General features: G+C 48.0%; 1 protein-coding gene and 1 long non-coding RNA gene across 2 annotated transcripts; both read right to left on the minus strand.

Moving 5' to 3' along the window:
* Positions 1-1,518: 1,518 nt before the first annotated feature.
* LOC129387163 (uncharacterized) lies at positions 1,519-17,938 on the minus strand. The gene is made up of 2 exons (XR_008614456.1): positions 17,742-17,938; positions 1,519-1,790 (listed from the first exon to the last, which is right to left on the minus strand). It is a non-coding gene; the product is annotated as an uncharacterized lncRNA (long non-coding RNA).
* LOC129387162 (uncharacterized) lies at positions 10,617-17,717 on the minus strand. The gene has a single exon (XM_055075882.2). The coding sequence runs from the start codon at positions 17,613-17,615 to the stop codon at positions 15,087-15,089; it is 2,529 nt and encodes an 842-aa protein (XP_054931857.1). The 5' UTR covers positions 17,616-17,717; the 3' UTR covers positions 10,617-15,086.
* Positions 17,939-25,503: the final 7,565 nt, after the last annotated feature.

Genomic DNA, 25,503 nt, shown 5'->3' on the forward strand with positions numbered 1-25,503 from the left:
TGTGCAAAGCACAACAGGCTAAACGCGCGCTCTTCGCCCGGCGCGCAGGAACTTTCATGGCGGCAAAGGGGCGGAGCAAGGTCACATGCCACCGATCAGCCTATCGCAGGCGTTGTCGGCTGGATCAAAGCCTGGCGGTACTTTTAAATGATTGAGGGAATTTAGGCCGCGCCAAGCGCGGGAATGGAGCGGATGAGGAGAGAAGTGGTTGGCGCCATAGAGGGTCTGTTCGATTCGCCTGCACCACTGTGAACCAGTTCACGGCGGTTCACGAGAAGTTCAAAAACTGTGCAGCTCGATTCCGGAGGTGCAGGCGCAGCGAAACACTCGAAACGAATGCAAAGGTGCAGACGCGGTGAAGATGTTATGCTATGTCAGACTAATGTACACGGAGTGCGTAAGTTTGGGAGGTCCTGAACTGCAGGTATGATCGGTTTCTGGAGCGTAAATACACACTACAGTTGCGTAGACACATCACACGTGTGTAAGCGGGCTTTTTACGATGCTCGCGCCCGTGTGCTGCGTCGCTGCTTCGCACCTGTATGCCTGCACCTTTCCTGCACCTTTTGAAATGAACGTCGTGGTTCTGCGGCCGCCATTGCTGCACCGCTGAAACGAATGGCAGGTGCAGCACCTCCTGAACTGGTTCAAGTGGTGCAGGCGAATCGAACGTACCCAGAGTTTCCCGCAAAAATTTGTTGGCGCTACATTTGGAGATTGAGAGGTTTTACGTACAACTAATTTAGCTACGCCTGCTTGCGTAACGCGGATGTCAGAGCGCGCGCCGCAGCCGTTCCCGATGAGAAGTAATAGACGCTCCGTCCCTGCGTCTGTCAAGTGTCAGGTTATTACGCGTCTGTCAGTCTTCCTCCGACTTCCGCGGTGAGGCGCCACCGAGATGGTACTCTCCCCCATGACCGCAAGCAGGCGCGAATTCTAGCTGACGGGGGAGACTAGGAAAGGACGACAGGAGAGGGTGGTGGACGGTCGGATCGACCGCATCTGGCTGGCATTGAAAAAAAAATATATAGAGGAGGCGCTGCCTAAGCACATTTTATAAGTTGTGAATGCGAAAGCATTAATGTCCAACTGAACGCCGCTGCGCGATAGTTCCAGTTATGAACTCGCGGCCAAGCGAGCATGTTGAGACGCATGGCGGGTTTTGATTTGTCCTTGCCGAGGCGCAGTTAAAACGCAGGCGAGAGCTTGCGCTGACAAGGAACACGCGAGTAACTCAGCCTTCCGAGAGCGAGAGCAAGGGTGACGTGGCGTTACGGCGATGCCCTCACCCCATCATAAATGCAGCGGCAGCAGGTGTTCTCTTTCGCCCGTTCTGCTCCGTCGAGGCCCGAGCCAGCGTCACGAGGTGTGCTCGTGGCGTGGCGTCGCAGCCAATGGGAAGTTAGGTACCGTTTCGCTGCTACAGCGCCACCGGCTTTCTTTCGCTCAACGGGCCATTTGACGCTTTCGTGCGAGTAATAAAAATGCAACTCCAGTGATTGTGTCAGGACAAGAACATAACAGAAACGACGCCGAACGGGCCCATTTTATTGGACAGGGTGCACCACGGCACCGCACCCGTGCTTATGCTGCAGCATAGAACGGCGGCCTCGTTCATCACCCTAAGAGGAGCGGGTTGCCCATCATTCCCAATGGTCCTAGGGCTCCAAAGGGGCCGCCAATGCATCGACACAGGAAGCCCATGCAGAAGCCTGTGCTGCCGGGGTACAGCATGAAGCAGCGTTGCCGGCACAAGAACGGGTTGCCCATCATGCACGCGAGGCCACGACCTGCGAACGCGCCGCGTAGAATGGGCTGCGTGAGTAAATGACGAGCGGGTATATTCCATCACATATTTCATCGTCCTTTCGATACACGGCGAACTGTTTTTATCTCCTCATGACGTGTAATCTCGAGAATATAATCGTCATAAAATTGGTATTGCATCATTCGGAATGTATGCTTTCTTTCGGGCACGCCTGTCACCAATACCCGAAAAGTGCAATGACCTTCCTTTCTGCGCATATGCTACCGCAGCTGACCATGGGTGTATTAAGACTTCTTTAGATAACGTTGTACCGTGACGGTAATTTTACTCTACTTTGTAATTTGCTTTTGTGATGACGGCAACCGCTCCACTGAGCAATCCCGTTAGCGTGAAAGGCGTATACTAAAATTCATGGATCGTGTTTGATTAGTGTACTGCAAAGCGACGATATTTGAAAGCCCAGGAGGCGTTGAAGTTCGTTGGGGATGTTCATTAGGTTTGTATAACCCACGTGCTATTACAACGTTTTAACCATTGGATACGTAAGACGCTTACTGTTTGGAAAAGTGAGAGGCATTCATCCCAGCGTAAATTTAATTTTTGGATGGTGGCGAGTCCACAGGCCGATCAGTTCTCCTTACTTAAAATGTATAACGGGAACACTTCACATAGACTGTGCTATTGAATAAGCTAAATATTTACCAAGTTCAGATGGCGGGCAGCATTTTTTGACCCACTGTGCAATGCCTGATACTTACAAATGGGCCTCCGTTGGAAGCGCTTGCTTGACCCCACCGCGTGTGGTAAATGCGAGAATTCTCACTGACCTCACCACCGACTAGTGAGTGACTATACCGGCGAATGGAGCATAGCGCCTCACATCAACAACAAAAAAACACTGCTTTTCAGTAACGCTCGTCGCTGACTCAAGAAGAGTTGCTTCAGAAGCGTGTAAGATGTTTAATAGGCGCTTCTTAATTAGCATACTGCTGGTAGCTCCTGTTCGTTTGTTGGAAAATGCCAAAGGAAGGACCCGCTTGCGAACTTCGGTGTTTCGATAGCAACTCAATATGATTTCGTTTTATAATTGACCATTTTAGGAAATTACTCAATTACATCCACCCCTGAAGCATTTGAAATGTGCCGCGTATTTCGTGGTGTTGCAATCAGCAAGAATCGAAGTAGCCGTTCAGAGAAAGTTGTTTATGTAAGCGGATTAATTCACTGCCGCCTGCAACAGATATTTCTTTAACCTGACGAAGAGCATTACCGTTATCGCACCGAATAATTTTATAGTCTGAACGGGCCTAAGTGCAGCAAGTATGGAGTGGTTATTTCTCCCGTGGAATTGTGCCCTGTACACTGTCCGCGTATGCTGCACTGGGATATTTCGAACGAAGACAACTCCACAAGATGCTTGCCGTTACCTCGTCAAAACGCTGACTGTACTAAATATCCAGTGGGTTGAAACTCATCTCTAACAACAACAAAGAAGTGCATATCAAGCCTTGCGTTTTCTCGTTGGCAACGGTCAAGCGTTGACTGCAATTGCAGTGCCCAATTGCTTACGTTTTACTGCGTCCTTTTTGAGAGCAACCATGCAGAGGAGGTTTCGTAGACGAAAACATAACGGCTAGGTGCTTTCTCCTGCTTGGAGCCATCCGTTCACACATAAGCGATAAAACGGAGCTTCAGAGATGGGGGGACCGGATGGAAAATGTTGAGTTCCGGAATAAAATGCTGTTACCTCCAGTGAAGTCAAAGTAGTAGCATAAACTACTGGTAAATGGTACTAAAATTGTAAATATATTTACTCTACAGTGATTACACTACCGCCAGTTAAACACTGGTCGCGTTTACATGCATGTTACAGTAGCGTTGGGTACCGTTCGCAGTTGAGTGAAGGAGAGCACACGCCGGCAGCCGTCTCACTTTCCCCTCTCATTCGATGCGATACACCAGCGCTAACATGCACCGCGTGAGTCGACTCACCCGTCTCGATCTACCCTCTTCTGGTGCATTAACACGATTTGCCTTCCTAGCGCGTTAGCGCCGTATACATGGATGCTATGCAGCACTTGTCGCGTTCATGTACACGCGGCTAAGATCAATCCAACTCCTTGGTAAAAAAATGAAACAAAACGTTTATTCTATGAAATGTCACAATGAAAACCTGTATAGGACATTGAACAGGCGCATTACTGAGGTCGCTTCAGTGTTTTTACTTTTTCTTGAACTTACAGTGTAAAAAGAGGATGGACGCAGAAACGCAATGAAAACAGCACTTGCAAATTCGTTGCTACTGTATTGTAAAATATGAATTGAAAATTAGTTGAATTCTTTGTAGCGCATTTTCAGCACGTCACGCTACGTGACAGTTCCACCACAAATCGCTCACAAATTGTGAGTGCTGTGTCCAGCACACTGCGCTAGCTCTCGAATCTCGGTAACCATCACATGCCCAAATGAGCGAGGCTGTATTGCGGTCGGTTCCAGTCATCTTTTTGTACGACTGAAAAAAAAAAAACCCAGAAAATTGTTTTGGCTATTTTATTCATTACGACATTACCACAGCTCAAATCAAAACACTTGATTGGTGACATCCATAAATCCAACAACCCTGTGCTGCAATTGGACAACGCTCAGTTGAGCTTTAGCCAACTCTGGATTTAGACTTGGGCAGGCTCTATGCTCCCTCTCAGCAACATTGTGCGGGGCTGCGAAGCTTAGGGCTTCTGTTACCAACCAAAAAAGATATGCGTGTTCTAAGAAAGAAAAGGGTTCACCCACGCGCGCTACTGATCCTTTCATGAAACTTTCGTGGTGTTTTTCATTGGTCCATCTGGAGCGGCTGCCGAAATACTGGAGTAAGTGCTCGGATTTCACCAATCCGAAACTGCCAGCGGACAACAAAAATGCTCCGCGGTGGATCATGCTGAAAGTCTGGGCGCACACGTCACACAAAACGACTTCCGCTCTGTACATTTCCATGACAACCAAAGTCGCTGTCCCACTGCAAGCGGAAGTGACGTATGCTTCTATTCCTATTTCCCTCCGAACCCGTGCCCAGTCCGCGGAGCAAGTGACCCGGTGGCATTTCTACAATTGCTAGTAAATATAGCGGAGCCTGACACTTTCGGAGGCACCCGACGTTGCTCCTTGAATATCTCACTTTGCCTAGGCATTACGGAGGAGAAGATTTAACGCAATAGGGTTAAGGAGCCCGTGTCGCAGAAAATCCGGCGTCGGAGGTCATTTCGGCAAGATTTTCGAACCACCTATACCCAGGCCATCCATGTGACGTAAGAAATTTACTGAACTAATTGAATTTCTCAAGCTAAAATACGTCGATAAATCGTAAACTACGACGTACAGACAACCTACAGAAATGACAGCTTTCGGATTGTAATTTCACTATACGAGAAAATATAATTATGTTAGGCGAAAACTCAAAGAAATCCATTTTCCAGCGTTTCTACAATTCACAGAGCGGCGGCCGCGGCGTCCGCCATTGGCGCGCGGGTGTCTCAGGGGCCACGGAGTGGCACGGCCGGTTCCTTGCAATACCTCCAGCTGGCGCTCGCCTCCGCCGCATCGCGGCCCACGCAAGAGGCCGCGTTTCTACCAGAAAGCCCGCCTTCGTTTACAGCGTTCGCGGTCAGGGTTTCCCGGTAAACAGTGCGGTTACATACGCTCCAGTTGCCGGGAAGCGTGAGGAGCAGTCAGGGATCTTTGAATGCTATCGCGTTCTACTCTTAATTGAAGGCGAAGCTTAAGCGTCCTCCCAATTTTCTTTGCTCGCGTTGTGTGAGTTTGTCCCGTAGGCTACAGTGTACCTAGACGGGCAGACATTGCGGAGTGGGGTCGAGTTTGTTTACGCTGTGACGCTGGCTACCTGCGTGGTCAGGCAGTGGGTACGAACGCCGCATTAGGCAATCGCTGTGTCTGAAGGTACGTCGGACAGGCTTTCTCGCGCCTGCGGCGCTGGTGCTGAGTCAGTCCTGTGGAATTAAACCTTTCTTGCCCTTTATGGCACTCTACATTTAAAAAAAAACATCACTGATTTTTCCAGGGGAGCAGTAGGGGCCGTAGTAGAGGCCGGGCCGGCTCTCCTGGTGCAGCATCTTCGCTCTTGGGAGGCTTTTCGTATGCTGCTGTTCGTCACTTTTCAGAAACATTTTTGAGTGGTCCCCTTTGAGCGAAATAAACGCACAACGCCTTAGCAACCGCGGTTGAACACCACTGCCTGATGTTACGCCTTAAGGATTATGGGCTTTGCGTCTCGCCCATGTTGGGTTAGGTTACCTTACGTTTAGGTTAGGCTTAGGTTAGCTTAGGTTAGGTTAGCGCAAAAGGCGTTAGGGTGGCGCGGCATTTTCTCACAGTAGTTACGCCGTCAGGATTATTGTCTTTGCGTCTCGGCCACCTTTGGTTCGGTTAACGTTAGGTTAGGCTATGTTAGGTTACGTTATCGTAAAATGCGTTAGGGTAGTGCGACGTATTCTCACAGCGGTTGCAGGGGCGTCTAGCATCACCGGAGGCCTTTCAGCCACTTGCGTTCAACCGCGGTTGCTAAGGCGCTCTGCCTTCTAGATATTCAATATATGCGGCCCGGCCTCTACTACGGTCCCTACTCCTCTCACGGTAACGTCTGTGATGTTATTTTCAAGGTACACCGCCGTAAGGAGTGAGAAAGCTATGATCCACCACGACTGACTTAGCACGAGCGCCGCAGGTGCGAGACAGTCTGTCCGACGCAACGGTCGCCAAGTGGGGCGTCAGTGCCGGCTGCTTCACCTGTTTCACCGCGCCGGCAGCCAGCGTCCGAGCGTAAACGAACTCGACGCCACTCCGCAATGCCGGCACCAGTAGGGACAAACGCATACAACACACGCTCAAAAACTTCTCCGTAGTGCCTAGGCAGAGTCATACATTAAAGGAGCAAAAGGCCGCACATTTTCTCTCTCGCGTCCGCTCTCACTCGCGCATGCGCACAAACATCCGGCACCTCCGGAAGTGCCAAGCCCCGCTGTACTGGCAATTGTTAAGTCGGGACCCGGCGCGGAGCGCGTTGACCCGAAATGACCAATGGAAAGCGCGAACCCGCTCCAGATCTACCAGTGAAATCGAGATTCGCCAGAGCCAAAAGTCCTGCCCCAGATCGGCCAGTGAAAACCACCACCAATGAGTCAGCGTGGCAGGGAGGGCCACCACAGATGGACAATGAAAGAGCACTTCCTGTTCTCGTTTGGGTTGTCTTACGGGACGCGTAGCTTTCACTGTACTTCACGTAGTTGTTGAGATGCAGTATGGTAAACGGCTGCCAGAGCTCCACGCGCTTGCGCATTTTGTCCTTTCTGGCGCGTTCCGTCGCTGAAATTCGTTATGCCTATTTACTGCTGCGTGCCGCTATACGGGGTGTTTTTCTCAGATGCACCAAATGTTTAAATATTGCCTGTGGCAGATAGTGCAATTCTAATTCTTCATCTAAATTATTCGATGAAGTGGCCATTACTTCGAATAGAAATGAAAATGCGTAATTGAATTTACAGCGGAATTATGCTAATTAACTTTTCATTTAGTTTACGGCCTTGCAAACTCACTAGCTAGAATTTATGCGTTGAAACATGTGCCTTAAAGCATGTAATTAAAAATAATTATCGTAATTTAATTAATCAATTTTGAATTCTCGTAGAAGTAATGACCGCATCACCGAATAATCTTGACCAGGCTTACAATTTGGCTACCTGCCACACCCAAATTTTAAAGATTTGGTGCAGCTAAAAAACACCCTATATCAGCAGTGTTGCCACGCGGAGAGTTCCAAAAGTGAGGTACACCATAAGTGCTCAAAATACAATGTGGAATTCTGTGCACCGTTATCAGGATGCAAAACTCGTGGCACTGCGTGGCACGACTTGACCGTTCGTCCGTATTTTACACTAATCAAGGGCAGAAGCTTTGGTTCACCAGTTGGTCAGTGCATATAAATAAATTTGTTCAGCCCACACGTGGCTGTTTATCCTCTTCTCGCCCTCATCAGCTACAGCACTGTTTTAATGGGATGCGTCACTCTCCTATACGCCATGTTAGGTGCAGCAGTCGTGTTTCTTGAGCCAATGATGAGATGCGGCGAAACGGTGGCTGGGTTAAACTGACCCAATCGTATCGACGAATATTCTAGCGGCTTCGAGGACAATTCGGCCGCGCTAGATAACCGCTCGGGATCGCTACAGTAGTACATATGCACGACATCACAACAGCATGCCGTTCTTCTTCGTTTCCTTGCCTTTTAGTTTGCTCTAATGAAACCCGAAACTACGTTAGACTCGACAACGAAGCTGTAGCTGCTGCAGCAAAGGCCTCCGCCATCGCCGCTTTTGCTGTGTGGCACGGGATTGAGCGACGTGATTTTGACGCAGCCGTGGAAAAAACACCGAGATCTTTCACATATTTTGGTGCGGTTAATCAAATTTTTCTATCCGGGGCCATGGTATGTGCGGTCACGTTATGTGAGAACACAGCAGCAAACTTCTAAGTGCGCGCCGCCAACGATCAGCTCCCACGCACTTGCTGCTCTCTTCACCATGGTGGCGGAACCACAGCGTTGCCTTGCGTCGCACAGGGTTGTTGGGATTTTGGAAAATGTTTATATTCCCATGACAATAGTGTTATGAAAGAGTAACCGTAGGTTAGTGCAATAGATCCAGCAAAACCACACAGCTGACTGATGCCTTCTTTGATCAGTGTTGGTAATATTTTGATGTCACAAAAGATTAATTAGGAAAGTTTTTTTTCTTATGGCAAAAATGTCAGTTGCATTGGCTTAAACAGTTTTTTTATCTCGCTAACACTTTTTCGACGGCGAAAAAGTGTTACTGCAACAGAGTTCCAGTTCGATACTAATGAATAAAGTCTCGCCTATGAGTTTGTATGATGAGTATGTGAAAGGCTTTGGTTCGGCTAGTTTTTACTGTATTGTACTTAGAATATTTTTGAGAGCCATTTTTGTGGCTGATTGGAGTAGAACTTCTTGTTTACCTGTGAATGGACGGGGTGCCATGTACTGATGGGAACTTCTGAACAAGTCGTGCAGAAGCGCTTGTGTGTCCGTCCGTGGTCGGGTGTGAGTGCGGGTCTTTCTTTCGTGACCGCCACATCTTCGCGTGCAGGTGAACTGGAATCACACTTCTGTGCGGTGCTGTGGTGTGAAGTTTCATGAAAGAAAGAAGCTCATCCGGCAACGATGTGTGCGATACACGCGCACCATGTGAAAGTTTCCTGCATGGTGAACAAAGTCCTGCGACATGGGGACCTGATGAATCTGGAGGGTGCGTGAGCGGCCGCCAAGTGTAGCTCGCAGATGTCCTGCTCAAAGAGTGTATGTTGAATGCCAGATACATTTGTGTAAAGTATAAGTAAAGGCAGCACAGCCTTTGTCACGCACCAGTAGCTGACTACAGCCAATATATGAGCAGGCATTAAAAAGCAGGATGAAAAGAAGAAGAGGGGTGGGGATGTTGATAGCCGACTTCTGAAATGGAATTTAGGGCTATGAAGAAAAAATATCGGTAAAGGCCAAGTTATAGCCGCTTTACGTTTTACATATTTCGTCATCAAGATTTCTTTTGGGGAAAACAGTCGATGCTTTCCGAGGAGACTATGTATCATATGTGAGCGCAATTGCAAGGTTTCGAAGCCTTCTAAATTTATCTTCGGTGTGCATATCAATGGACATTCCTCTAGGCAGTGGATATATTAAAAGAAATTGTTTAAAAAGTTGTGTCCCGCATTGGCCAAATAATTGTTTATTATTTGTTTGGAAAATGAGAGATCGCGAAGAAAATATTCATTTGCGTAACTGTGCATGTTTATATATGTTTGTGCGTGTTTGTGTGCATTGTACTACAATGTGTGGATTTCTGGACTAGGGCGCAGAACTTTGTATGCATTCAGGCTCTTTGACTGTGTTTACTGTGTTCCTGTGTTTTCTTGTGATTTCATTTTGTTCGTCATGCCACAAGAAATATACCCGACGCCAGCTTAAAAGCGCCAACGTCTCCTATTAAACCATGTCACAAAAACAAAGGAGAGATTGGCTGAAGCGTAGCGTTCTCGGACAGCTGCTTCAAAGGACGTAGTTACCTCTCAACTGGAGGAGACCTCTGTTGACTTAGTGACCTAAGCTCGTCATTCTTAATACGTATTTTTGCCATCGCAGCTGTCTATCTTGCGGAAGGTAAATACGCATAGTGAATGTTTCCGGGTCGACAGTGGATCGTTCACTCTCGGTGTGAACTGAGAAAGTGACAGACTTGCGCATACGCGTTCAACACACTGATTGCGACAGAAGTCTGTGGACCATTTAAGTGGCCGTGACATTAATCTATATGCTGATAAGTAAGCTATATATGACGGTTACATGTGCGGATGTAGCTGCAGCATGAGCGCGTGTAACATTTGACGTTAAGGATGAAGTACTGTGCAAGATGTACCATGTTACACAACTGAAACACAGATACTAAATGCGTCGAGGGCTGGAAAGACGTAGAGGAGGAGTTAAGGTGCCGTCGCCTCGCTGCTTCATTTGAAGGTGTGCCAGAAGGGAGAGGGCTGGTGTGCTAGAGATAGGGGAGGGGAAGCGATAGCTGCCACGCCAGGAGATAGACGTTTTCGATGTTTAATTAACCAAAACAGCATATTTTTTTGAAAAATGCTGTAATAAAAATGGGAAGCAAGAAACTTGTTTGCTTTCAGCGCCTTCTTCGCTTGCGCTAGCTGCTTTGTGCAACCGCGATTTCGTCGCAGGAAACCATGCAGTAACGCATGGTAGAGAAACATAGTATCATTGAGGCCCGCCACTACAGAAGGTGGCTTTTATTAAATAAATACAAGCTCTCATTGGCGAACATTTTGCAAAAAGAATGCTTACACAGAGAACGTACGCTAAGATGAGCAAGAGAAATAATGACTAATACTGGAGAAATTGATTAGTGATCAGTACCAGCGAAAAATATGACACCATGTTTTCCTTTACGGCGTCTGCTTATGTTGTTTTTACTTTAAATTGTGGCGTTGACTAAAGCTGCCGTCGCTTTCTGGCGACTTAGACGTCTGTGGATACTAGAAATGTTTCAGTTTGTTCAACTTCTACATTGCTTAGCTATGCCAAGGCATTTGGAAGGGACTTTTGAGGTGCCTTTGACAACATCGCTCCTGTATTTTCGTTAGGAATGGCTTTGTGCAGCATACACTGTTCCCGTAATACTTGGTCACTCGTACATAACTGTAATGAATCATCAATACTTCCTTTTTACGGATTTTGCGTTGTTTTATTGAGGTCAATTCGCGCAAACCTGCCAATGCTTGCTTTTATAGAAAAGGCACACTTGGGCGCACATTAGGAGGCAGGAAAAGGTGAGCAGTGGTCGTGCAAAGCCCCATACGAAGGGGAAAAACATGCTTCTGAAGCTGCCAGGGGTGTTAATAAGTTATAAGCTCACATATAGGCAACAGTCTGAAGGCATTATAGCGTCGAATAGCGATCGCGCAATCGTAAGGCAGATATTTTGCGGATATTTTGGACCTCCTTGCTTAGTATACGTCTCCTGGTGGCTAGCGTGCAGCGGCTGAACTAACCGACAAAGTCAAGGATAATGCCCTAATGGAATGTTTTATAAAGGAGGTAGAAGCACTAGCAGGTAGTGCATCGGCTTATTTCACAAATTGTGAACTGCTTGCCATGTGACTGCAGAAACCGTCCGCCAGACGAGGGCCGGCATTGCTATCCATTTACTCGAGTCGAAATGGAAGCTGAGTGGCAGAACTTTCTAGAATAGGGAGGTAGCCTTGGGGCTAAAGCGTGATTTGGGGCCCAACTTCACTACCACAACAGGCTTCACTTTTATTTAATCAAGCGTAATAGGTGTCTTTTGTTCGTTCTTGTTCACATTTCATTTTCGCCTAATAGGAGGGTGAATCAGAAAATGTTCGCCCCCCTTTTTTTATACAAATTACGGCTGCAAATGCGAAGTCACCATATCCATTCCCAGCGGTGGACCTTTCTTGGGCCGGCCCGGCCTTCTCTGCCGGTAGCTCCGTGACACGGTGTTGCTGTCAGTTGTTGAAGACGGCCGCTGTGCTTCATACGTCCACGGCGTACGAGCAACGAAGCGTGATTCGTTTTCTTTGGAGCAAGGCACGAACACCCATAGAAATCTACAGGGAAATGCAGCCCACGTATGGGGAAAGGGGTCTCGCTTTGAGAAGTGTGAGGTGGTGGTGTTGTGAGCCCGCAAAAGACCGTGAGTACTTGCATGACAACCGGACATGCATGACAGTCAGCCGGGCGAATGCTGCCATATGGGCATCTCAAATTTAGTGCTGCGATGGACAATTGTCTGAACCGGTGTGGGAACTAGTGGCAAAATAGTGTGAGGTACGTAGAATAGTACGTATTTTGCAATTACCCGTGTGTACCTTATTTTGGCTAATAAAAAAGAGGGGAAGAAACTTCCTGATTCGCCCTCGTAGTACGTGGTGGCATGGTGACACGTTATGAGTACCAGGCTAATGGAGCCAGGGCGGCCACTGCGGAAGGAGGACATTTTAAGTTGAAACACGTGAAACATTTCGCAATTGCAGCACGTTGCATTTCGTAGAAGCCGTTCGTATCGAAGACACGTGGCATAAGAAACCCGGTTTGCGAGTATGAGAGGATAGCTAGCTTTCTTTTGGCAGGGCTGGAAATTAATGAAAAACGACGTAATAGCCGATTGCCGATTTCAAGTAACATAAAGAGCTAGGCCATAGTGCAGTGCTTTTTAGTATTGAAGACGACGTGAGCTCCGAGATAGGCAGCAGCATTGCCAAAACAAGGAGGTTGAATCCTTGAAGTTTTTTTCTCTTTTGATTGTGGTGTGCTTTTGAAAGAATGAAGTACTATAGGATTAGCCTTTTCGCGAATCGGTGTTAAGCGCTGCACTGCCGATATCTTATTGTTATCCTTTGGTGTGGCAGCCTGGGTAATGCCCGCAAGTAAGTCTGTGAGTTTCTGCACGACTACATAGTGGTCGCGCGGAGGCTTATGCAACAAATGATCGTTTCTTCAAAATAATGAAGCACTTTTAGTTTTAGTTATTGCGCCACAGTATCTTCATGCTCTAATCTTTAGGCCACGATCGAGTGGTGTAGGAAAAGTTGATCGGCCTATGTGAGATCAACTTAACTCAACATGCGCCTAAAAGAAGTACAAGGATCCACATAAGAAGAAACGGGGATGAAGATGCACCTCACTCAATAAACCCTTAACGCAGACGCGTTCCGACATGATCCCCACAGTGGTCCAGAGCCGTTTCTTTGTCTCAGTAAAAATTTTATTCGTATTTGTTTTTCATTTGCACGCCTTAAGAAATCGGCCTTGCCATTTTCAGTTGCTTTCTATTATACATGTTTGCATAATTGCTTCCAAAATAGGTGGGGTTCTTCGATTTTTACGGTGAACTTTGGCCAGTTCCCCCACGTGGGCACGTGCCATTTCTATAGGAACAATAAAATTGCCTTGCTTCACGACAAACGCTCAAGCTTGGACACCGCGTTTGTGCGTAGAGACTGGCTCTAGCCGTCATCCTTTTGCATGTATTAATATCGTTCATATTTAGATATGCGGGTGTCTCTTTCACTATCCTTTTGAAACTCCACTCTCGGACGCTATCTTCGAGCACGCCCAACACCGGCAAGCATAAATTCGCGTCGCAACCCATCCACTGCGCTGGCGCTCTTTGCTTGAGGCATACTGTAATCTTCACGCACATGAACAGCAACGACGTCGAAGATTATTTGTGTTCTAGAAGCTGGTGGGCGCACACAATAATTGGAATACTTGATCAGGTATACTATCTCGTGAATGTGGCCAATCTTTGATGCATAATTATGAGGTGAACTCGTGAACATGATCAAATTTTAAAGGCTCACTCATGAAAGCTTTTAATCACAACTGCTTGCAATTTCAGAACCGAGCAGCGTTTGTGCACACGCGCCATGAACGAGGCTGAAACGTTCACTTTTCAAGTTTAAGACATTGTCCGTCTATGCGAATACGTTAACGCTGCCATGCCAGATTAGGAAAGAGATCCTGCACATCATAGAAAATTCATTATATTATCATGCAAGTAACGCTGCCGAAGAAACCGCGCAGCGTTGCGAACGTTATTGCCTTGTGTTAAGAATATTACGTGTAAAGAAGCAGTGGGCCTTAAACCGGTGAATTTTCATACACAATGCTTCACTCTCACCTGCTACACTAGTTGAGCGGTTATGGCGCTGCACTGCTGAATTCAAGGTTACGGGTATGCACGCTGACTAGAGCAGCTTTTACGAGTAGCTAATGAGTGAGAATGAAACCAGGATGTATACTACCGCGGCTTTCACAGGGAGTGTGGGCGTTGTCTGGACACAAAAATTATTCTCTACATCTGAAATTGAGAGCTATGTGAAGAAAACGTCATGAAATATTTTGAAGGGGTATAAGTGATTACAGCCGTTAACGTCGATTGCAGTTGTTTGTTTAGGTCATATTGCTGTTTGAATTATTTGAAATTCCTAAGCAAAACGGCTGATATAAATTTAACAAAATGTTAGCTCCCACATGATTGTGCCTCACCTACACGTCTCACGTTCCATGAGAACCTGTACAGGAACACGTGTTCAAAGTCACGAGCGACGCAGCTCATTATACAGTTGCCGAAGCGACTTCTATTAATTAGTACATATGAGGAAGAACCTTCCAACATGGAAATATTGCCGCGATATTGCAGTATGAGCGCCAAGTAGCCACCTATATGGAAAGTAATGGCTGCACTGCACTCTCATTCTTAGGCATTCAGTTAGAAAATGAAGAATTGTTGGCGATCATAAAGTTTGTATTTCAGTATGACAGCTGCAACTTATTGAACACCCCTACTGAAGTACGCAACTTGCAATACACTGCTCAGTCTGTATAAATAGGGTGGGCGGTGCAGGAGGATCTTCGTTTGCGGCTTTGTACGACCCATTAATAAAGACACTGGGACAGTCTGTATAAATTAAGAGTACTATGCCTTTATCCAGACCAAGGCACAACGAGCGAGTCGAGGATGCGTCGTCCGGGTGTCACCAGTCTACCTACAATAGGCCCTATCGGTGCGCTTAGTACAGGTGCAACCGATGGGCCGCCTATAGAAATTAATTGTGGTCCTATGTCTACTGGTCGGCTATGAATATGACCTACCCGGGGGCAGACTACAGCGCCCACTGGTGGGTTTAGAGCAGGCCCTAGACGTCAACCGCCAAGATGGCCAATCCGTGGGCCAACCATATAGTTAACACGTGGGCCAACAATCGGACCTAAACGTGGCCCAGTTAAAGCCCCTGCTGGTGGACCGACAATAGGACGTAGCCGCGGGCCAGTTACAGCCCTTACTGGTGGGCCAACTATAGGACCTATCCGTGTACCAAGTGCAGCCCCTACCGGTGGGCCGACTACGGTCCTTATAGGTGGGCCAACAGGACCTATCCGTGGGCCTACAACAGCACGTACACTTGGGCCGACTAAAGCTCCAACCGGTGGTCTGAAAATACGACTTACCCGTGGGCCAACAACAGGGTGTAAGCGTGGACCGACAGCAACTCCCACTGGTGAGCGTACAAGTCCGATTGGAGGTACTATTGGTGCGCGAATAGGCCCCGCTGGTTTTACAAATGGACGCAACCGCGGCCCAATAATAGCACCTACAGATGGGCGTACAACAGGCCCTACATGGGGTCCTATAATAGGGCGTAATCTAGGGCCGGCCACAGCCACCACCTGTGGGTAGACAACAGGCTCTACAGGTGGTCCTATAAAAGAGCGTAACCGTGGTCTGATAATAGGCCCGATTGGTTGGTGGAAAACAGGTCCCAGAGGAGGCCCAATGCGAGGGCGTATTGGAGCGCTGACAAGAGGCCCCACTGGTGATCGCAGAAGAGGCCGTATTGGTGGGCCATGAATAGTGCCTACCGGTGGGTGAACAACAGGCCCAACAAGGGGTCCTGCAAGAGGGCGTAACCGTGGACCTACCACAGGCCTTAGAGGCCCCACAACAGGCTCGATCCGTGGGCTGGTAATGGCTGTCATTGGTGGGCTCACAAGTGGTCTTACAAAAGGGCGTAATGGGGGACCTACCATAGGCCTTACTGGGGTCCCTATGGTAGGCCCAAAACGTGGGCCGATAATCGCTCGCATTGGTAGGCCACTGACGGGCCCCACAAGTGGTCCTACAAGAGGGTGTAACCGTGGACGTACCATAGGCCTTAGAGGAGGCCGTACAGAAGGCACAAACTGGGACCTGATTATAGCTCCCATTGGTGGGCCCCCAATGTGCCTTAAAACAGGGCGTAACTGTGGAACTACCATAGGTCTTATAGAAGGCCCTACGGCAGGCCCGAACCGTGGGCTCATAATGGCTCCTATTGGTGGGCCCCCAAGTGGTCTTACAAGTGGACGTAACCGTGGACCTATCATAGGCCTTAGAGGAAGCCTTATGCCAGGCCCCAACCGTGGGCTGATCATAGCTCCCATTGGTGGGCCCCTGACGGGTCCCACAAGTGGTCCTACAAGAGGGCGTAACCTCGGCCCTATAATAGGCCTTAGAGGAGGCCCTATAATAGGCCCGTGACGTGGGCGTATAATGGCTCCCATTTGTGGGCCCCTGATGGGCCCCACAAGTGCTCCTACAGGAGGCTGTAACCGTGGACCTAGGATAGGCCTTGGAGGAAGCCCTATTCCAGGCCCGAACTGTGGGCTGATCATAGCTCCCTGTGGTAGGCGCCCAATGGGTCCTACAAGAGGGCGTAACTGTGGGCCTATCATGGGCCTTAGAGGAGGCCCTAGGATAGGCCTAAACCGTGGGCTGATCATGGCTGTCATTGCTGGGCCCACAACAGGTCTTATTCGAGGACCGATGATGGCGCCCACTGGTGTACTAAGATGTCCCATAGCCGGTACAAGAGGTCGTAACTGGGGCCGAAGGACAGGCCTTATGACAGGCTTTAGAGAAGGCCCAATAGCTGGTCCAAAACGAGGGTTAATGATGGCTCCATTTGGTAGGCCCACAACAGGACCCACCGGTGGTCCAGCAAAAGTGTGTAAACGTGGCCCAACCATAGGGCCCACAGGTGACCCTACAACAGGCCCTAACCGTGGGCTGATCAGGGGTCCCATTGGTAGGCCCACAACAGGTCCTATTCGAGGACCAGCGATTGCTCTCACTGGTGGGATAAGAGGCCCCACCGGTGCTCGCACATAAGGTCGTAACCGTGGTCTAACTATAGTTCTCAGCGATGGTCGAATGCTAGGTGCAAACCGTGGCCTGATAATGGCTCCCATTGGTTGGCCCACAACTGGCCCTACAGGTAGTCCTACAAGAGGACGTAACCGTGGTCCGACCATAGGACTGGCAAATGGTCCTACAAGAGGGCCTAACCGTGGGGAGATAGGTGTCAATAATGGGCCCGCAACAGGTCCTATTCGCGGACCGATAATAGCCCCCATCGGTGGTCCGAAAACACGGCCCACAGGTGGTCGTAGAAGAGGCTGTAAGCGTGGTCGCACCACAGCCCCCAGAGGTTGTCCTACAGCCGGTCCAAACCGCGGGCTAATGATGGCTCCCATCGCTGGGCCCACAACAGGTCGTAGTCGGGGGACAGATATAGCCCCAAAAGGTGGGAGCACAGCAGGCCCCAAAGGTAGTCCTACTAGAGGCCGTAAACGTGGGCTGAATGCAGCTCCCACCAGTGGGCGCACAACTGGTCCTACCCGCGTGCCGACCATAGCCCCCACAGGTGGTCCTACAACAGGCCCTAACCGCGGACCGATGAGAGCCCTCGTCAGGGGCGTGAAAACAGGTCCAATGCGTTGACTGACTAGGGTCCTTAGAGGTGGACCAACAGCCCCTACCGGAAGACCGAACGCTGGTCCAATAGGCCCGGCTTGTGGCACTAATCTGGGCCGCATAATACCCGCTGGGCCTGGCACAGGAATGCCCGTCTCGCACATGCAGCGGCCGCCCTGGCAGTAGCCCAGGGTCCCCGGGTTTATCCGAGAGCAACGCAACCGGCATCGCATCAGGTTCCCCATGAGGCAGCCGAAGTCGCGTCCTGCGCACGTGGTCGCGGAAGCACCCGCCATTGTCAGAGCGGTTGCCTCGGTATGTTGTTTGTTGAAGCGCCAACACCAAGCACATCGGCGCAGCCAAGCACTCAGCAAAGCTCTACGGCTTGCAGACTAAGCAGAGTGCCTGCACAATTAACTCGGCGAGTCAGCGGGCTCACATTTAGGTAAATATTTCTCAAATAAGGGCTGCTACATTTACGGGGATGTAGTGTTCAATAAAGAAACTGTGCTCGTTACTTCTGTATAGCTGGCCATTAGAATTGCAACTGAAGCTATGCAGCGTTTAGGCAAGGTTTCAGCCAAGCTTTTTTAAAGTCATTATTACATGGTGATCGTTTTTCGTGTCTAGGTGCGCACCACTGGAAGAGCATGTTGTCAGCGGACCTAGCGAGGAGTCCAGCTTTGAAATTGTGGGTTTTGAGAGTAGGTCAATGCAATTAGTAACTACGAGAGATGGAGCTCAGAGATTAGATTACGTAGATAACTAATGTAGAGATTAGAACCCTTTACAAAATTAGAACGTATTACGGAAGTGTTCTAACGAATTTTTTCTATAATACCTGGTGTTGGCCGTGTTGTCCTGTAGTGTAACAAGCACACATTACATTTACAGCGTATCAATACAAGGCTATGCTTAGGCGCCATCCTGCCAGTATGCGTCGTCGTAACATTACCTTTGTACACCTTGTTGTGGCGCCCCATTGCTTGGAAATGGGGCGCCACATTTCCGAGACGAGTTCCTTGTCGCGGAAATGTACAAGTTCACAAGCGTGTGCATATAATTTCTTGTGCCACATGATAATGACGTTTCATGGCACTCTTCCGCGACAGCTGCGACAGCACGCGAACAGCAGCGTGTCGATAACCAACAAGCACCGAGCTTCGGACAACGCGCACCATGTGTAGAATAAAAAAAGATTGATAAGTCATGTTATGCTCGACTGCGCAGGCATTTCGAACACGCGCCACCCCGTTGTCGCTACCGGGATAAGATTACTTTGAGCAGGCCAGGTCGTTTTTAGTTATGAATGTTTGCTATCTTAAAAAGAAACAAGGAAAGTGCCCATGGGACGTACATAAGGGGTCCCTGCAACACTTTATTTATCGATATCGTTCACATGAAAGGACACAGTTATAGAAATATTTCGGAGCAAAAAGTACTTCAATTCGTTTAGTAGAAGCGGAGTTAGTGGAATTCAAAGATCGCATTCAAAGATCTTTCTTCAACGGCTTACACCGCTAAGCCTGTGGCGGCCGCAACGCTCGGCCCCCTGAACGGCGCGCAGTTTCAAATTCGTTTTAGATGTGCACGTACACGCTGCTACTTTGTGTTTGGCACCTACGACGCGCTAAACTAAGCTCAGCGGCTGACACCTAAGAAGCATCGCCGAATTTGTTCGTCTTGCGGTAACCGGTTCAGTGCATTTTTGCCGCGCTCGCCGCCTTTGCAGCCACTTGTACACCGACGTTGATGTTTTTGGTTCATTTTCACCAAAGGCCTAGTGAAGAGCGTCTCCTACTATTTCCACAGCTGCGAAAACACAAACTCCAGGTTCGCGCTGCCCTTCTACTCGCGTGCAGTGAATCTGCGCGCGCACAAATTTTACGCACGAAACGAAAGACACTCGAATGATAGACGCGCACTGTGATAGCGGTCAGCGAAATTTCAGAGACGTCCCGATCTTGTGCAGCGGTGGACGCGGTCAAACTCGAGAAGACAAGGGCCGCCGAATACCGGAAAAAAACTTAATTAGCGTGTAGGCACTCTGAACGCAGTGGTATTTCGTATTTTTTTCGCGACAGCAGTGATATGGACACTCCAAGGGAATTTTTGCCGTGGTCGTCCGAGTCTACGCGAGGTTCCGTGCATATATATATATATATATATATATATGGTTGAGGGAGTCACGCTGGTCCCGGGGTAGTAAAATGAAGAAAAAGGGTACGACGTACGTTGAATAAGCACAGTATATTTGACTGACGTTTCGGCTTACACCAGCCGAAACATCAGTCAAACATACTGTGCTTATTCAACGTACGTTGCACTCTTTCTTCATTTTATATATATATATATATATATATATATATATATATATATATATATATATATATATATATATATAGAGAGAGAGAGAGAGAGAGAGAGAGAGTTTATTAGAAAGGCAGGGAGGTCAGCCTGAGTTAGCATGCTCTGGCCTGCTATTCGGCACGGGGGAAAAAGGAAAGGGGACAAAAAAGAGTGGTCATATATGAGGATGACAGGAAGAAGGGATGTATATACACACTAACACAGTGGGTTCTCTAGACTTTTGCGTGTAGTCTGCTGACATTCAAGTAGTCCAGAACAGCCCTGGTAGCTATTTATGCTACTGTACTATCACACATTGCGGACGAAATAGTCCTTTCGTACAATGCTTGCCTGCCAATGCCTGCTAGCGGCAAGGCAAGCGTCTTCCGCTGTGTTGCGTAGAGAGGGCGATCGCAAAACAAATGTTGAAAGGTCTAATTATTTAGCTATATGTATGTTGTATACCATGCTGTGCTATATGGCATACGGTATATGAGGGGTATATCGGGACACCTTTAAATCACCAAAGTTGCTCCTACCAGGTCTCACAATTTTGTGAAAATTATTCCTCAGAATTTTGAGAATGGCAGCCCACAAACAAATGTCACGAAGGAAAACACCGACAGCGCATGTCTTTTAACTTGAATCTTCTAATACTGGTTTAATAAAAGTGCGAAACTATACCAAAGCACAAAGCTGAAGATGACGTAACATTATTGGCCAGTCTGTGCACTACCTCCGGGATCGGCCCAGGAAACAGACTTACAACAACCCCGATACTGAAAGTGATGTTAAAGTCTCTAAGAGGTGGCCTTTTAATAAAAAACGTAAACGAAAATGTCCGAAGTCAGGATTCATACATAGAACTCCAAACATAACAGCTCGTTTTTACTTAGTCAGCTTGAATTCATTTGAATTCGTACTGCCACTACAGCTACAACTCTTACACTTGGCGTAATATTCTAAAATGTTGCTATTGCATTAATTTCTTCGACATTATGGCAAAACTATGATAATTTTTAAGACGTCAAGAATCATGAAGATTGTTACCGTTGCATAGACTTTTGTGGCTGCGGATAAAGTTAATATTTCCAGTGACGTTTTCAGACATCTAGCCAAGAGTCGTATGAGGACGCCATGATGTGATCATGTACGGTTCAGGTTTCGGGGGTTTTGGCGGAACCATACGAAACCTTGACCAATCTTTAAAAAGGCATTGTGCGTTCCCTGTTGCATGTAATTGAGTATTATTTGGCTCACGTTTTAAAGTGACCCAAAAACGTATTTTTTTTCTCGGAACACGTTAGTTTTCTTTTTCGGATATTGTAAGACCAACACCTAAATACGGCAGGCAACACCTCGCTTACGCCGGACCCCCGTGACCAGGAGCTTCGGACTTTGCGTGTGGAAGTAAGCCGCCTCACGACACTTTAGAACACTACCATTTTCCCCTCCTCCCCACCGCAACATCTCTCCCCAGAACGAATCCTCCCACCCGTTATGGAGTCACCCAACACCCATACCCGTCTCGCCCCCCCCCCCCCCCCCCCATAAATAGAAACGCACATCGGACTCGCATGACGGTTATCAGGCTGATATCAGACTTGGAATCCAAATGTGATGCTAAATTGGTTGCTCTGGAGGCGCGCCTCAAAACCAAATTCACAACACTCGCCGAGCAGCTATCTTCTCGCCTTGAGCAACAGATGGGCACACTTTTCACATGCTTAAGCCAAACTCTCGAACGTACTTTTGCAGGATTTGACACGCGCCTTCAGAGGCTAGAGACAAATACCCGCTCTTCACATGAGGGGTCCCCTACCTCCATCCTACACCCACCTACTCCTGCTATCCCACTTCCACTACCACCCCGAGAACTATCCTCGCCCCACCCATGCTCCAATATGCGGGCCGGGATAATTCTACCCACCTATCACTAATCCAGTGGAACTGCTGCGGCTTTCGGGGCAAGCAAGCGCCGCTGCAACTCTTAATACCTACCCTCCCTTTCATACCTAAGCTCCTTTTGTTACAGGACACACAACACCAAGCCAAACTTCCTAGTTACCACGCAGTACACTCAGGCACCACCGGCAACCCCCGGGTGTCCACACTGATTCAGCGCACTATGACCTACCAAGAACACCCAGTCACCTCCGCCACCCCGTTTGTCCTCATTAAAATTACCCCCATGAAACGTAATAAACCTCCGATCTTTATTGCCAACATATACCACACCCCACGCCAAGCCATGACCACTCTCGATGCTCTACTCCAGAAAATTCATCGCATGGTGGGCCGAAATCCCCTACTCATAGGAGGCGACCTTAACTCTCAGCATACAGACTGGGGTTATCGGTACACCACAGCATGGGGTCGCAGGCTTTGGACTATCATCCAAGACCTGCGCTTTACTACACATAACAACTTTCACTAGCAGTGCTATTGGAGGAATTAGAGGGCAGTAAATGGGATATAATAGGGCTCAGTGAAGTTAGGAGGCCAAAAGAAGCATATACAGTGCTAAAAAGCGGGCACGTCCTGTGCTACCGCGGTCTAGAGGAAAGAAGAGAACTAGGAGTCGGATTCCTGATTAATAAGAATATAGCTGGTAACATACAGGAATTCTATAGCATTAACGAGAGGGTGGCAGGTCTTGTTGTTAAACTTAACAAGAGGTACAAAATGAAGATTGTACAGGTCTACGCCCCTACATCCAGTCATGATGACGAGGAAGTCGAATGCTTCTATGAAGACGTGGAATCGGCGATGGGTAGAGTGAAAACCAAATACACTATACTAATGGGCGACTTTAATGCCAAGGTAGGCAAGAAGCAGGCTGGAGACAAGGCAGTGGGGGAATATGGCATAGGCACTAGGAATAGCAGGGGGGAGTTATTAGTCGAGTTTGCGGAACAGAATAATATGAGGATAATGAATACTTTCTTCCGCAAGCGGGATAGCCGAAAGTGGACGTGGAGGAGCCCGAACGGCGAGACTAGAAATGAAATAGACTTCATACTCTGCGCTAACCCTGGCATCATACAAGATGTGGACGTGCTCGGCAAGGTGCGCTGCAGTGACCACAGGATGGTAAGAACTCGAATTAGCCTAGACCTGAGGAGGGAACGGAAGAAACTGGTACATAAGAAGCCGATCAATGAGTTAGCGGTAAGAGGGAAAATAGAGGAATTCCAGATCAAGCTACAGAACAGGTATTCGGCTTTAACTCAGGAAGAGGACCATAGTGTTGAAGCAATGAACGACAATCTTGTGGGCATCATTAAGAAGTGTGCAATGGAAGTCGGTGGTAACTCGATTAGGCAGGATACCAGTAAACTATCGCAGGCGACGAAAGATCTGATCAAGAAACGCCAATGTATGAAAGCCTCTAACCCTACAGCTAGAATAGAACTGGCAGAACTTTCGAAGTTAATCAACAAGCGTAAGACAGCTGACATAAGGAAGTATAATATGGATAGAATTGAACATGCTCTCAGGAACGGCGGAAGCCTAAAAACAGTGAAGAAGAAACTAGGAATTGGCAAGAATCAGATGTATGCGTTAAGAGACAAAGCCGGCAATATCATTACTAATATGGATGAGATAGTTCAAGTGGCTGAGGAGTTCTATAGAGATTTATACAGTACTAGTGGCACCCACGACGATAATGGAAGAGAAAATAGTCTAGAGGAATTCGAAGTCCCAAAGGTAACGCCGGAAGAAGTAAAGAAAGCCTTGGGAGAAATGCAAAGGGGGAAGGCAGCTGGGGAGGATCAGGTAACAGCAGATTTGTTGAAGGATGGTGGGCAGATTGTTCTAGAGAAACTGGCCACCCTGTATACGCAATGCCTCATGACGTCGAGCGTACCGGAATCTTGGAAGAACGCTAACATAATCCTAATCCATAAGAAAGGGGACGCCAAAGACTTGAAAAATTATAGACCGATCAGCTTACTGTCCGTTGCCTACAAAATATTTACTAAGGTAATCGCAAATAGAATCAGGAACACCTTAGACTTCTGTCAAGCAAAGGACCAGGCAGGATTCCGTAAAGGCTACTCAACAATAGATCATATTCACACTATCAATCAGGTGATAGAGAAATGTGCGGAATATAACCAACCCTTATATATAGCTTTCATTGATTATGAGAAAGCGTTTGATTCTGTCGAAACCTCAGCAGTCATGGAGGCATTAAGGAATCAGGGTGTAGACGAGCCGTATGTAAAAATACTGAAAAATATCTATAGCGGCTCCACAGCCACCGTAGTCCTCCATAAAGAAAGCAACAAAATCCCAATAAAGAAAGGCGTCAGGCAGGGAGATACGATCTCTCCAATGCTATTCACAGCGTGTTTACAGGAGGTATTCAGAGACCTGGATTGGGAAGAATTGGGGATAAAAATTAATGGAGAATACCTTAGTAACTTGCGATTCGCTGATGATATTGCCTTGCTTAGTAACTCAGGGGACCAATTGCAATGCATGCTCACTGACCTGGAGAGGCAAAGCAGAAGAGTGGGTCTAAAAATTAATCTGCAGAAAACTAAAGTAATGTTTAACAGTCTCGGAAGAGAACAGCAATTTACAATAGGCAGCGAGGCACTGGAAGTCGTAAGGGAATACATCTACTTAGGGCAAGTAGTGACGGCGGATCCGGATCATGAGACGGAAATAATCAGAAGAATAAGAATGGGCTGGGGTGCGTTTGGCAGGCATTCTCAGATCATGAACAGCAGGTTGCCATTATCCCTCAAGAGAAAAGTGTATAATAGCTGTGTCTTACCAGTACTCACCTACGGGGCAGAAACCTGGAGGCTTACGAAAAGGGTTCTACTCAAATTGAGGACGACGCAACGAGCTATGGAAAGAAGAATGATAGGTGTAACGTTAAGGGATAAGAAAAGAGCAGATTGGTTGAGGGAACAAACGCGAGTTAATGACATCTTAGTTGAAATTAAGAAAAAGAAATGGGCATGGGCAGGACATGTAATGAGGAGGGAAGATAACCGATGGTCATTAAGGGTTACGGACTGGATCCCAAGGGAAGGGAAGCGTAGCAGGGGGCGGCAGAAAGTTAGGTGGGCGGATGAGATTAAGAAGTTTGCAGGGACGGCATGGCCGCAATTAGTACATGACCGGGGTTGTTGGAGAAGTATGGGAGAGGCCTTTGCCCTGCAGTGGGCGTAACCAGGCTGATGATGATGATGATGATGATGATGATGAACAACTTTCACACACCAACCCGAATCGGCAATAGTGTAACCACAGACACTAGTCCGGACCTTACACTCAGCCGTTGCTTCAAAGGTATCTGGTGGTCACGTACGCGACAGACACTCGGAAGCAACCATTACATTATCACTATCCAAATACCTCACACACAACACAGCCCTTGACTCGTCACCCACAATCTTATTAAATGGGGCACAATCCGGTCCGCACACCGAGAACTCCCAGACACCCCGACACAAG

The sequence above is a fragment of the Dermacentor andersoni genome, chromosome 2 (assembly GCF_023375885.2).
Source record: "Dermacentor andersoni chromosome 2, qqDerAnde1_hic_scaffold, whole genome shotgun sequence".
Lineage (NCBI taxonomy): Eukaryota > Metazoa > Arthropoda > Arachnida > Ixodida > Ixodidae > Dermacentor > Dermacentor andersoni.

What these genes read in the sequence shown, in the direction of transcription:
- LOC129387162 (XM_055075882.2), bottom strand. Translation starts at nt 17,615, where the DNA reads ATGGTCGGCACGCGGGTAGGACCAGTTGTGCGCCCACTGGTGGGAGCT.